Genomic DNA, 14,461 nt, shown 5'->3' on the forward strand with positions numbered 1-14,461 from the left:
GTATTGTGAGGGAAGCTCCTTTCAGCACAACAGGGGATCTGAGATAGAGTAGCAGCAAGACTGTAGGGGATTATTGCTGCTGTCCTGCATCCAGAGGGGTTATCAGAATCAGAATCAGAATCTGAGCTACTTTAGAAATCCTGTAGGGAAATTGTTCTGTAAAAATTGCTCAAAAATGTGAAAGTTGTAAATTTTTACAAGAAACACAACATAATACCAGAATAGAAGGAAACACTGGGGTGGATAGTCTGGAATCTTGCAGTGACAGAGTAAATGATGTTAGAGGGAGGGAAGTAAAGAAGAGCCAGGGTGAAAGTAGCATGTTTAAAGTCCCTGGTTATGTAGTGTGGCTGTAATTCCACAGCGAACAGTTCAGTATGTGGTCTCCAGAAATGTTCTGTCATGGTAATGTGACCAGGGTGGCACCATTTACTGTTAATAACAGCTGAAAGCCATCCGCCTCTTTCCTGACCACTTTCAGATTTATTCCTGCCTGCCCAAAGTGTCTTAAAGCTGCCGATGTTAACGATGAGATCTGGATTAATTCCTGCAGCCATGTCTCACGTAACAGCACACACACGAAGGTCCCTCTATTCCTCATGAAGGCCTCCCTCGTCCATCTTATTGTCCGGCAATCTCACATTGTCCTTGATGATAGTGAGGAAATACAGCTTATATCTCATTTTATCCACTTGCTGTTTGAACTGGTGTGGGTTTATACAAGTTAAAACCAAATAGCGTTGTTGAAGTCAGGAAAAAAAAATGTGTTCAGCTTATTCTAAGGAGGGATTTATGGATGCGTGTGACAGCTAGAGGATGCTCAGATGTATGACCACACATGCTTTGTTTTCAATGTGTTTCTCTGTGCTGAACTCCTTCCTATAAATCCTGTTTTGTGTCTTTTGTTATTTGTCAGTACAGCTGCTTTAAGATGATATGATGATACGTTTTTGAGAGTAAAAGTGAAAATGGCCTCAAGGCAATAAAAATGTTCGGTGAAAGGAAGACTGCAATACAAAATAGCAACAATATAGTAACACTGGTTAGTTCTGGTCATGGCTTCAGAGGGACAATGAGAAAAAAATACTGTGCTTTCACCAAATTTAAAACTTGCAGAGTATAGAGATACAATTTCTGTTACTTTTCTTAGCCGTCCACTATTTATTTAATAGTGTTATTGGTATAAAGGCATCCCCAAATGAACATTTATAGTGTTGATCAAAGCAACACAAGGGAGCCGCACAGTACAGCTGCAGTTTTCTATGTGGGGACAGACGATTCAAATAATTAAATCTACTTTGAATAGTGGATTGCAGATACAGGTGAGCGATTATGTATGTGTTTAGTTTCCACCAGGTCTTTCGTCTTTGTCTACTGAAGAATATTTGATTTAAAATGCATCAGTGAAGTGATGTGCCAGTTTCAGCTGAAACTTAGATGGAAATATTTTCAACTGCATAGGTTAGCATTCTTTCATGCAAAATGTGAAACATATAAGGTGCAAACAAATTGCCATCAGTACACAAGTAGGATGTCTTGGTGTTAAACTGTAAAGACTCTCAGCTGGTGGCTCAGGCTTGCAGAACCCACCCCCTGTTGGCTTTCATGGCCTAGCAACATATATCCATCCACCTATCGTTTCATGCATTGCTCCGCATATGCTTCCAAACCGTCAGGAAGGCTACACTTCCTTTGCATTCAAGCTATCCACAGGACACAAAGTGCTGCCAGCCAGCTGTACTCTTCTCTGTTTCCCATCTTCTCTCTCTCTTTCCATGTCTCCCTCTCTTCCTTTCTCTGTCTGCCTGTCGCCCACTCCTCTGGAAAGGCAGCAGGCAGGTGTGGCAAGAGATCAGACAGATGGCAAGGATGACAGGAGAAACTTTTGGGAGGAGGAAATGAAAATCACATGTGAAGAAAGGGATGAATCCCACAGACCACACACACACACACACACACACACACAGGCACACACATATTTTACTTTTCAACTTGGTTTATTTGCTTTGTGTCTGCCAGCCACATAAACTACAATTATGTTGGTGCACACACAGTGCATATGCCCTCTATAATAAGCCTCTTTGATGCTTTGGCCTTGAGGCTGATAGTCATGCTGGAGAGTGTGACAGCTTATAACATCACAATGATGGAGATGTCATTGAGCGGCAGTGTTTTATGAGTGACCGGTGTGCTTGTGGCAGAAATTGCATTCTAGGCTTCCATCTTCAATATAAGACACTGCCTATACTGTGTAGATGTACACACACGGTGTATGCCGTACACCCATGTATTGTACAAAAGTGCACGAGGCCATGTACAACACTTACAGGCCTGTAATCTATCCTTGGACTTACATTTGTGTAGCAGAATAAATGCACGAACAAATACACACATACATGGAAAATTATGCGCACAGTTTTGTCCTAGCCTCGTCCCCAATTCAGTCAAGGCCCAGTGCTACCTTTGGATGGGCCATTGACTCCTGTATCTCATAAAGGTACAATGTATAGTAAAATCTGTATGTCCTCTAGCCTATTGAGGTCTTAGCACTGTTATTAAGACTGATGGGCCTTGTGGATAAGCTCTAAAACAAGACGACCGATGAAGGTTCATGGCTGTAAAAAAGTGACAATAACCAAGCACCGGCCAGGTCTGTTGTTCCTCGTCAAGGATAATGTCGTTGTTATTTTTGATGTCTACTTGTACAGGAGGTCTTCTCTTCATGGTGTGATTTAAATCGGGGATCAAAAGAATTCATTGTGTTCTTCCCAGAATCTTTCACCTTCTTTGCTTTATTGTTCAATGGAAAGGCATTACCTTCCTTTATTTTCTGTTTCCTCTCAAATTATTTTTAATACATTTTAAATCTCCAACTGTCTGATTGCCAATTATGAAAAGAAAATCTATAATGACATTTGCTTTTGTTTATTTCCTTGTTTTGGTTCCAGGGTATTTTCTGCAGACGATGTTTCCGCCTTCCCAGCGTTCATTTCAGGGCTGCATGCAAGCAATCCTGGTGGACGACCAACCTGCTGATCTGCATGCAGTAGAGAAAGGCGTTGTGGGAGCTTTTGAGAATGTCAGCCTGGACATGTGTGCAATTATAGACAGGTAAGAGTGATAACTGATGAATGTGCGCACATCTATACAATCATTTATAAATGAAAATACACATTCAGGCATATGCACAACACACAAGCAATGCGTGTCATAAATCAAGTGGTTGTAAATAGGAAGGGTCATAAAGTAAACAAGAGTTTTGTGTAGAGATGCTGAATTCTTATCCAGAGAGTTTTGACTCAGGGCTCCCTTTGCTGTCTGTGAAACTACACAAGAATGTGTTTGCGTGCGGCTGGTTTTTATGTGCTTGTCATCCTGATAAATGGGTATAATTGATGGGGTGGCTTCGCAGAGTAAGGGGATGTGTGTAAACACAAAAATAATATTTTGTTTTGAACTGAAAGAAACAAGTGGGTATCATTCTTGGAAAACACTGGATGATCTTAATCAAACATCAAAAATAAGCCACACACTTCTCTATTTCATCGCCAAGTATAGAGGAGTTGGAGATTCTGCACAGCACGTCCCAATGTTGGCTCACTGGAAGCATTCATTACAACTTGTTGACATTTCAATTTATTTCCTTGTCATGGACTAGAGAAACACATTGGGATGGATTTTCCATACATGGAATCGGCCATGCCTTCAGCTCAGCTTGAATTTGATTTGTTTATACTGAAACAAATGCCCGTGTGCAAAACATTTAAACTTTGTGGACAACTTTCACCTCAGCATTTAAAGCCTATAGAGCTTTGTTAAACACGGGTTCAGTGATGAGCATGCGCTGGATATAATGGCCATTTGGTTTCAGGTCACGTTTGTCGATAACCTTCATCAATATCCTTGCCAAGGGAAGTAGACACTAACTGCCACTGCTTGATTTAGATCAATTTAGATGTTCTGGTTTGCTGGGGTACTTAAGCATAGAACACAACGTAGGTCAACACTAATACAGAGACACAGCTGACAAATGCGTTTATGTCAGAGTTTCCATTCTCACTAGTATTTTCAAATAATTTTTCTAAAAGTTTTCACTCCATACTAAACTGCTTACACAGTTAAAAGTTCAATTGTGCCTGTATCTGTTTCATCATATATTTTGTGGAGTTTTTTCCTGTATGACTGAATGCACAATTGATGTACTAATTAACTTTGTCTTTTTTGTCAGAGGACTGCCTTATAAAATTGTGATTGTTACCAGCTCAACAATTTCAACAACTAAAAGTACAGATTAAACACCAAAACACGTCTTTCTGACTCAAACTTACATATTTAGAGGCTTTTTGTCATGAAAAACAATATGTTACGCATGACACACAGGAAGTCTGAATCACTAATCCACTGCAGTAAATTACGTGTGGAAAAGATGATGCGCCAAATTTGATGTCTGTTTGGGCCTAACACAAAGTTTTTACCATTTAAATTTTAATAAATCCCTTGCTTTTGGATACATTTTCATGCCTGTGTTTATTTTGTGGAATTGCTGGCAGCCTACTGTTGAACAAATATTTTGCCATTTCATTGATATCATGAGGTAATGCATTATAAAATTATTATTGCAGACTGCAACGCATTAGTGCTGCTGATAGTTGCCAGCAGCAGCTGGACTGTGATCTTTTGTGATCTTCTGAAATCTTTTGAACAAATTTCTTGTAAAGATCTTAAGATGTCCTGGTTGCTATACTTGCTGCTCGCAGTATTGCTCACCTCTATTACTTCAAATGTTGTGTATTAGCCCTGCAGTACTGGAGGTGGGCCTTGTTCTGCCATGGAAGATGAATGGGTGCAGTGTTACCATCTAACTAATCAGAATGTCTTTGAAGGCAGTTCAATAGCCCTGTCTGACCTCCTTTTGATCAATGCCGTTACACTGTGGGATTCTGTTTAGGCTGAGATGGTGGATGGAACACAAAACACACACAACCTCCCAGACACACACGCATGTGTGCCTGTGTCCATGCAAATTTCCACAGTGTCACTGCTATTCTGTAGGAGGGCCACAACAACACATATGGTAGCACATAAAACCATAAACACTCTCTAGAGTTGCTCTGATCTCTCCGTAGATTTTCCTTTTTCTCATACAAAGCACAGAGCACATATAGTTAGCGTACTTCAGTGCTCACGCTTGCCAAGCATAATGTCTTTTGTGATTGTTGGTGCCTGTCAATCGCAGCCCATTGTAAAAGCACAATGACATTGTTGCACTTGTTGGCCTCCTGAGGCTATAATGTGTTATGTAAAGCATTGTCACTGTGGGAGGGTTGTTTTCTGCAGCCTTTAGGCACCTACAGGTTCAATTTTGTACATAGGCAATTTCTTCTAAAAGCCATGCATAGGTAAGACTGCAGGCAGGTACATGTTTAATCGTATCCAGGGTTTCTATGTCTTCATCAGTCGGAGCCAAAATGTCATGTGAATAGAGGATGATTGTTTTGTGAATGTGTTTTTTCTACCTCTACTTTGCTACAGCACTCGATCATGCCAATATACAGACATCAAAAAGGGTCACAATTAGAAACTTTGCTGTCAGCAAACTCATCATACATCATGTAAACAAGCCCGAAGTCAGCTTCATTGTTACCGTTGGCATGACAACAGTGATCATGATGTCTAGCTCCAGAGATGGAATATCTCTGTGCCGCTAAACTGCCTGACTCCCAATGTGGCTTAAGAAGAATTCAGCATTTTAATGGACCCCTGCAGCTCTTATGAGTCAGTGTTTGTTTTTCCTCCAGCTGGCTTTTCAGTTAACACCACTTTGATTCTTTCAAATAAGCAGACTTGGATATTCTAATCACATAATTCGTGCGTGAGTACATGTGTGCAAATGTGGAAAAACAAGCTTTAAGACTACAGTGCCTCAGGATCCATCCCCACTAGGCCAACAGCCTGATCAAACCATAAAACTCAGATGTACTCTGAATCTGAGTTTCAATGAGAATAGCAGTTATATCTTGACTGCTGTGTTAATACACTGTTTTAATGCATCTATGCAAATGTGGATATTAAATTGTAATGGTAAAATTCTTCCACTTTTGTGTTGTCTGTTGTGAAACAATGTAGCCCCTGGCACAGTCAAGGATCAATTAAAGCATATGTGTTCTATAGTCAGTTATTAACATTGAATATGAGAATTCCATCCTTGAGCTGGCATGTGTCACAGTTTATTTCACAACTTGTTTTTTTATATCTACAACAGAAATATTTCAGATTTGTTCACATCACCATGCCTAAAAGCAACATTTTTGGTTGGAAAAATCACAAAACATTATTTTTCCCCAAACAAAATACTCTCATTGATCGGATTGAATGTTTTCAATTCTGTTGCTGGTTTTCTATTCCTAAATCATCTCCCACCGTAACTTTTACGTGTTAATATGTGTGTACCTTTCAAGAATCTTAGTTCAATGATATCATGAAACATACATCAATGCCAACTCATGAAATCACACTTTTTTATGAAAAGGACAGTCCTCAGTGCACCCTCAAAGGAATGTTGATGCCTCTCTACATCAGTACCATATTGCTTTTGAAAGTAACTCCTGCTGGGTAAAGGGACTTCAAATCTCAATGTGGTCAAGGTTTAACACATACAACAGAATAAATTGCTCGGGGAAAAAGCTTTCCACTTTGAGATGAGGATCACTTTTTTCAAGTGTAATTCTTTGCACTTTGGAACAGTTCATGCTGCACCCTGTGAGGAATAAAAATGTTTGATATTGAAATTAATATGACTATTCAATATCATAATATCAATACAATTTCATACAAAGAAAGATAGTCACCATGAACCTTATACTATTTTCATAGAAGTGTCATTCTGGTGACAGCACTGTGGAGTGGTATTGTCAAAAGCTCAAGATTTAAATTTAAAACAGAAATGGAACAAGCCTGAAATAGTATGCACTGCGATGTTACAATATCACTGGTTAAACTACAGCAAATACACCTATGAAAAAAAATAAGATTTTGTCGCGTATAAAATGAACCTGTAGGGGGACAAGTGATGAGAAAAGTTGGGTCCTCACCCACTTTGTCGCAGGTACAGATGGTTATTCACTTACATGGACATTTTTTGTTAATGTTTAGGTTTGTCCTCAATATCAGATTGAAATTTTGTGCTACAGATGACGGCCATTCAATAAATTAGACACAGAGAAAGTTGAATGATTCAGAGCTGGACCTAGCTGTTAGCAGTTTCCTTTGATTTTCAAAAGTATTTCTTGTGTCTGTGACAAATGTAAATATCTCACTTGTGGCAGATATTTAGCAGGCAGCATGTTAGATGTTAATACTGTAAAGTCAGTTTATTCATGTCAGTGTAACCGGATGTAAATCAGTTTTGTGAAGCATGGTGAGAAACGTTGTTTAAAATCAAAGCCTCAAGTGATTCACATAATCTGGGTACTTTCAGTAATGTATTCCACCTGTCAGTGTTTCTCTAAACCGTTCAGAAAGTGGTGTCCTCAAAGGGACAGTGTTAAAATATGCACCCCCAAAAATGGCAAACGTGAGTATGTGTGTGTGTGTGTGTGTGTGTTTACATGCTACAAACATACATTGCAATATTTTTCTGTCTTCAAAGGCAATATGTATCATGTAAATGTTTAAAAGTATTATCTCTGTCTCTCTCTCCCTCTATCCAGGTGTATGCCTAATCACTGTGAACATGGCGGTCGGTGTAAACAAACGTGGGACAGCTTCAGCTGTACCTGTGATGGAACAGGATACACTGGAGCCACCTGCCATACTTGTAAGTGTGTGTGTGTGTGTGTGTGTGTGTGTGTGTGTGTGTGTACAAATGTGTGGGTTCAGTCATTTCCCATCCTCTTACTTTAGCGCCACTCTATTCTGTTCCTTGTGTGTGTGTGTATTTGATTTGGCCTTCCTCCATTCGCCTTTGAGTGATTAAGCTGTTTCTCTGCTCAAAGCCACAATTCTTAGCAGAGGGACAGATGAACTTTTGAAGTGTTCAGAGGCCAGGCTTTTCTGAGTACATTGGGCATTTTGTTCTGGTCAGAGAAAAAGAAATCCTACCCAAAAAGCACCAGCACACAAAGAGAACAGAGTCAGAGAGAGAGAGAAGCAGAAAGAGCTTTTTAATGGCTTAAAAAGAGAATGCCATCCCTGCTCCCACATGGCACAAGTATTGTTCTCTTTTTAGGAGAGGATGAGTAAGAAAAGTTCTGACAGTATGGTGCATATTTAACCTAAAACAGCAGATTTCTTACAAAAGAAGTCTGAGAAAGTTAGATAAAAGACTAAAGCGGGTGAAAAAGATATTCTTCTAGTATAGTATTGTAGACTGACAATTGTAGAACAATTGGAATAGCAGTCCATATGAAATAATGCATAGATTATCAAGCATACACCCTCAGCAAGATGTGTGTTGAGAGATGTCTTTGGGATTCTATGTGGCTATGTGGGTGGTTGCGTCCAGAATTGCTCCCTATTTACTATGTAATAGACTGCATTTATTGTCCTCTATTTCACTTAAGAGTCCAAATTCTGAGTATTTATATTTATTCACAATATAGTTCCCTGTACTGGAAACTGCTGCATTTTGTATATGCAAAAGTGACCGTCGATAGTCATGATGCAAAACAAAGACCTAAGCAAATGACTGAAATTACTGTGGACTACTGAATAAACATAAGTGAGAAAGAGTTAATAAGGGGCTGATTTCAAACAAAGCTATGTGAAAATTTGTGAAGAACTAATTCACCAATAGAAAACAGCTGAAAGCACAGCAGGAGATTTGGGCGTCTGGTTTTGATCTGGAAAGACGTGGGTCAAATCTGCAGCTTTGCCAATAAAATGTGGGTAGGGAGAGGAGATGAGTAATTCTTTTCAGTTTCTTAAAAGTCACTGCTTCGGCATGGAAAGCTAAGCAGTTGTTTAAAGCCCACAGTCCTTGTGGAGCTGGTTATTAGCCAATGTTGGATGGTTTTGGGTGACTCATATGTGGCTGTGAAAGAGAGCATTGCTTACAAAGCAACATATGTATTTAGTGCTGTCCTGGTAAAAGAAATGATAAAATGAAACACAGGAAAGAAGAATACCTAAGAACTCAGTTTCTAGTTTGAGAGCAATAAATGTGCGGTTGAAAGAGTACTTGGCTCATTTTAAACATGAAGATCAGCTCACTAGCCATTAGCAGCACCGTTCAACCAGTGCTAACAGTTGTACAATGTCTCCTGATTCTAGCTTTGGCAAGTCTGAGACCCTAATGGTTACTTTCACGAGAACCACTGTTGCTAAGTGCTTGCTCAAAGGGAATTCAAGTGAATCTTTGGATTTGCTGAGTTTCTGTCTATAATTTTCTAAGTCTTGTTATGTGAAGTGCCTTGAGATGACGTATGTATATGGTGAATTGGCCCGATGTGCATTAAACTGAATTGAACTGAGAAGGTGACTTCTTGACATGCTGAAAGTGCAAACTGGAGGAATATTGACTGAAAACTTCTATTGAAAAAGCACAACTCCATGGAAGTGTAATATTAACTGTAGGGCTCTTTCATATGATCAAACTATTAGCTTAGTGAATGGAATAGCAATTGTTGAAGATTTTGATATTAATTAATCTTTAAAATCTTTTGCATTTTTCAAGCAAAAGCATTATCTTATACCAGATTCTTTAATATGAGGATGAGCTACTTTTGTTTGATTTACATCATTGTAGATTGACACTGGATATCTGATGGTTGGACAAAAATGAAACTATATTCTGACACCTAACAGTTATTGAGAAAAAATACTAATCATTAAATAAGAGGTCTTAGTTTGACACGCAGTATCAGAATTGGAATATCTGCTGTTATCTGCTGTAGCATCTCAAAAATATCTACCTTTAGTTGGTTTCCTTATTTCCCTAAACTCTTGATATCTTCCCATACAGAGCTCCAAACTGCATTTAGGTTCACATCTAGCATCGTTCTAACTGTACATTTACTCTGCTGAAGTTACCCATATTGATATGTTATCCGTTTTATAATGAAATCTTACAGCAATAAGCTCTTTTTCTAACACCAAACGCCCGCCATCTACCAGCCTGATGTTTTAATCACATTGTGAATTGGGATTTTTTATTTACTTACTGTAGATTCTAATCCAATTCCTCCTAGAGCAGCCTGTTTGGCTCAGTCTCTTGCCCTTTGAATCTTTCAGTTGTAGCGCACAACGGTGGAGCAGTCCTAGGAGAGATTGCTGGATATTCAACTACCACTGGGTTACAGCCTTTGACCAGTGGCTTTGAACCAGAACAACAGCCTGGAACCTCAGTAATTCTGTTGATCCTTGTGAGATCCTGGTGTGAGGGTCACTTCCTCCAAACACTGGTTTTATTGAAAAGGATATCCTCTCAGCAAGCAACTGATAAACAGGGAGATATTGAAGAGAAAGAAAAACACAGTCGTAGTCAGAGAATGTAATGAAGGGCGTTAAAAAACAGACTCAGTAATAAAGAGTTGATAACAAGACAACTAAGGGAGAGAAAAATGCCAGATTTTTATTGTGTTTTTTGTTATTTAATGCTAAGTCTGTGAAAAGTTACACCACAGTCAAAAAAGTTGCAGTCCAAGAAGCACTCTCACATTTCTCTTTGAAGTGTAATTCCTCCTCCTGTCCCATCTCTGCCTGGCTGTGTGGAGATCAGCACAAACACAACATCAGTACGTTGTCAGGCAGATTGCTAGAGAGTGTGGGACAGGACTCCACTTCTTGACAGGATCTGAATAGAGACAATGGAGTTAAAGTGGCAACCACATGAAATTGCCTTTTGGGTGGAGAGAAAGAAGAAAACAACTTCAGACAGTGATGTGCTATTTTACATGCCTCCTGGAATTCTACCCTTTAATTAATCTTTAGCCCATTATGAAACAAAAATAAGTTAAACAGTGGAATGATCCAATGGGAAATGTTAATGGAGGTAACATACCGTATGTTGTAGTGCAGTCCTACACAAGATATCCCTAAGTCTCTTTTACTGTAAACTCTTCTCTAGCACCACCCTCAGGGCAGACAATGAGAATGACTCATGTCTCTGAACACTTTCATGTTTACTAGGGAAACGCTCTCCCTGATTTTGCATAAAAACAGCACTTTTCTCTTCACTAATGGTAAAGAATCACTAAGTTGTCACTCCATCTGTTAACCATTCAACAGCTGAGCTGTTTCAAATCATTATCACAAAATGTGGATATTTAACATCAGTGGTTCCCATCCTTTTTCATCTGATGTCCCCCCCACAGGCCTGTCAGATGGACTCAAGAGCCCATTCATCATCACCACCTCTCATCTTCAAATGTGTTCGTTTGAACTCATTTCACAAGTATTTATGTAAAAATGGATATTGTTAAAACATTTTTCATCCAGTTGAACTGTCAGTGTTAAGTTCAGTTTGGATAGACCTGTTTATCCATTACTTTATACATATATTTTAACATCTGTTCATTACTGTCAACTTCTAGCTATTTGAACTGTGTGTCCAAACAGTTAGTAAAACATTTCAACTCTCAGGTTTGTGTTTGAAGCATTTTTTACTTTTTACCATTACTGATCAATTTTAATCATTTATGTAGGTATTTCTTGGATAAACATGCTCAGGTCCATACAATTCTTTAATTTAAATGTAATTTCTGTAATTTTTCAAATGAGTTGAGCTCAATTTTCCTCGTACCCAATGTCTACTGCAGAAATAAGCCCTGGGGTACTAAAATCACAGTTTTATAGTATCAGTGTATAAGTCAGTGTAACACAGGCTGACTTGTATGTTCTTTAAAGTAATTCAAGGGAGCTTTTCCTGCCACCCAATTAAATATATGGTTGCAAGTTCATTTTCTTTTTTTAAGTCTAATTTACTTACTTAGATAAATCTTTTAAGTTGCAAACATTATTTAGAAGGATAGGGTTGACATAATAATATTGTATAATGCATCAGCATTAGTTGGTTTTAAACTGATTTCAAGTTCACCTCAATGAACTCAATGAAACTGGTTTGATAGCTAACAGAAGTTCTCTTCACCCCGAGTTCTGGATTTTAGGCTCAGTGACCTCCTCTATCTTGACACTGCTGGATAATTTCAGACAGTTAAGACTATTGATTGAAAATAACTTTGAATACAAAGGAGAGAGAAATTAATCCCGTAATCTATTGTAGTTTGTTGGTTGAACTTCATTAGAAGATTTTGCTCAGAAAGAGCGATGCAAATTGTTGCATTAATATTTTTGTTGAGCCCAGACATTGTTTTTAGAGTCTAGGAAGTGTGAAAATTTTATTCTAAACTTCAATAACTAAAGGGAAGAAGGTAATATGCATTGTAAACTCTATGGTTATGAGCTCTCAGCTATGTTTTTTTTTTTTAAATATCCTACCTCCTCCAAGTACTCATGTATCCACTTATTTCTCTTTCCCTCTGCTCCACCTCCAGCTATCTATGAGCCTTCATGTGAGGCCTATAAGCATTTGGGCCGGTCCTCTGACGCTTACTGGATTGACCCCGATGGCAGTGGACCCCTCGGCCCTTTCAAAGTCAACTGCAACATGACAGGTATGTGTGCTGCAGGTGCCTGCTAGCTATCACTGTTATGTGTGTGCGTGTGTGTGTGTGTCTGTGTTTTCCCACTTCCTTACTCTGTCTAGGCCCAGTGACCTGTGAAGGAAAGAAAACTCTGCAGCCCTTCTCATTCTTAACCTCACACAGCAGCCGTCTTAACCTGCTATACCTAGGGTTACCATGGCAACTCGCTCACAGTTACTGACATTTAACTCTGAAGGAGCAGCCAATACAGATGCTGAGATGCACATACACACATCAACACACACACACACACACACACACACACACCACAAAAACATATGAAACCAACCTATTCTACAGACTTAACAGTGCTCAAATTGTCTGAATGACACCTCTGTCACACGGACACGCATATATTTCACACATCTACATACACACACCTGCACACATCTACACTTACACACACAGCGGAATAAGTAGATAGTCTGGAACAGCAGAGCATGCAGGCAGAGCAAAGGCGAGACTTTTAATGAAATGTCACTGCACTCCACTGGCTAGCCCCTTAGTCACGCTGAATAGCACACTCACACACACCTCAGAAATGTTAAGAGTTTCTCTTTCTCCGACACATACACCCACCTCCGAGACCTGAAGCATGCACACACACGTTCTCTGACTGACAGTGCGAATGAACAGGGAGATGTCTGAGTGACTGGTTCATGCTATAACAGCACAGAAGTGTCTATTAAAGCCTGGAGTCTCATAGCTGTAACTTAGATTACACAGAAAGAACTTCACTGCCATGACAGTCAAATTGCCAGAGTGTGTGTGTGTGTGTGTGCGTGCGTGTGTTAGTGCACCAACATGGGAGTGAATTTATTGTGTATGTGTAAACATATGTAATTTATTTAATTTAATTTAATTATTTAATAACTGTCTAACATATTTGATTTTTGAAGCTGAAGATGAATTATTTCCGCACACACTATATCTTAACATTTCTAATATGTTTTTGTATTTTTTTTGTGTGTAGAGGACAAAGTATGGACGACAGTTATGAACAACCTGCCACCCAAAACTATAGTCACAGGCTCCAGCAGAGAGAGACGCACGGTCCTGCAGGTCAACTACAGTGCCTCTATGGACCAGGTAACACGTACACACAGCTACACTAGCATGCATTATACATTGGAAGTTGTGTGTTGCCAAGTGTAACATTTGCCTGTATTTATATTTTATACAGCCTAAGATTACAAACTGAATAAATGAACTCTTAAGAAAAAAATATATTGAAAAGGGGTTTGGATTTAGTTTAATGGTATGTGGTATTTGTCATTGATAATTTATGATTGTTGTATACTGAACATATCTGTTTCGCTCGTGTCTTTGCCCGAAACTCTGATGAGGGCACAGCAATGTTGAAACAGTAGTCTGTTAGTCTGGGAATTTGATTTATTAGAATTGTATTCATCAGGCCGTCGGTTTCATCCTGAGATTCCATATCCACACCTTGGAAGGAAGAAGAGCATGAGGATTGAAATTAAATTGAAATTTACAGACAGCTGAACCCTCTGACCCCCCAAAAAGATGTTGGGTTTTAAAGTGTGTTCACGTTAAAAAAAAATTACACCATTTGTGAGAGCCAGAAACTCTAAAACCAGGTAGAATGGTTACATTTTCAACTTTCCAATGGCCCTTAGATTACTGTGACGTGCCAATCCGTTTTAGAAAATGACCAAATATCAGCTTGAATAAATTAACATCACTTTATCCTTAAAATAAATAATTTGATTGATTAGATTTTATTTAAACAAATCAAAAAATTGGACATCTTTGACACAACCATGAAGCTGTTAGTGACTTTGTCGCGACCAAAAGTC

General features: G+C 38.9%; 1 protein-coding gene across 2 annotated transcripts in view; it reads left to right on the top strand.

Moving 5' to 3' along the window:
* Nucleotides 1–14,461, top strand: part of cntnap2a (contactin associated protein 2a) — a 365,865-nt gene that overhangs the window by 224,802 nt on the left and 126,602 nt on the right. For both annotated transcript variants that reach the window (XM_035948975.2, XM_023272089.3), the window contains exons 11-14: nucleotides 2,949–3,111; nucleotides 7,710–7,816; nucleotides 12,492–12,611; nucleotides 13,615–13,730. In XM_035948975.2, coding sequence (XP_035804868.2) covers nucleotides 2,949–3,111; nucleotides 7,710–7,816; nucleotides 12,492–12,611; nucleotides 13,615–13,730 — 506 coding nt within the window. The remainder of the gene's footprint in view (nucleotides 1–2,948; nucleotides 3,112–7,709; nucleotides 7,817–12,491; nucleotides 12,612–13,614; nucleotides 13,731–14,461) is intronic.

The sequence above is a fragment of the Amphiprion ocellaris genome, chromosome 22 (assembly GCF_022539595.1).
Source record: "Amphiprion ocellaris isolate individual 3 ecotype Okinawa chromosome 22, ASM2253959v1, whole genome shotgun sequence".
NCBI classification, from domain to species: domain Eukaryota; kingdom Metazoa; phylum Chordata; class Actinopteri; family Pomacentridae; genus Amphiprion; species Amphiprion ocellaris.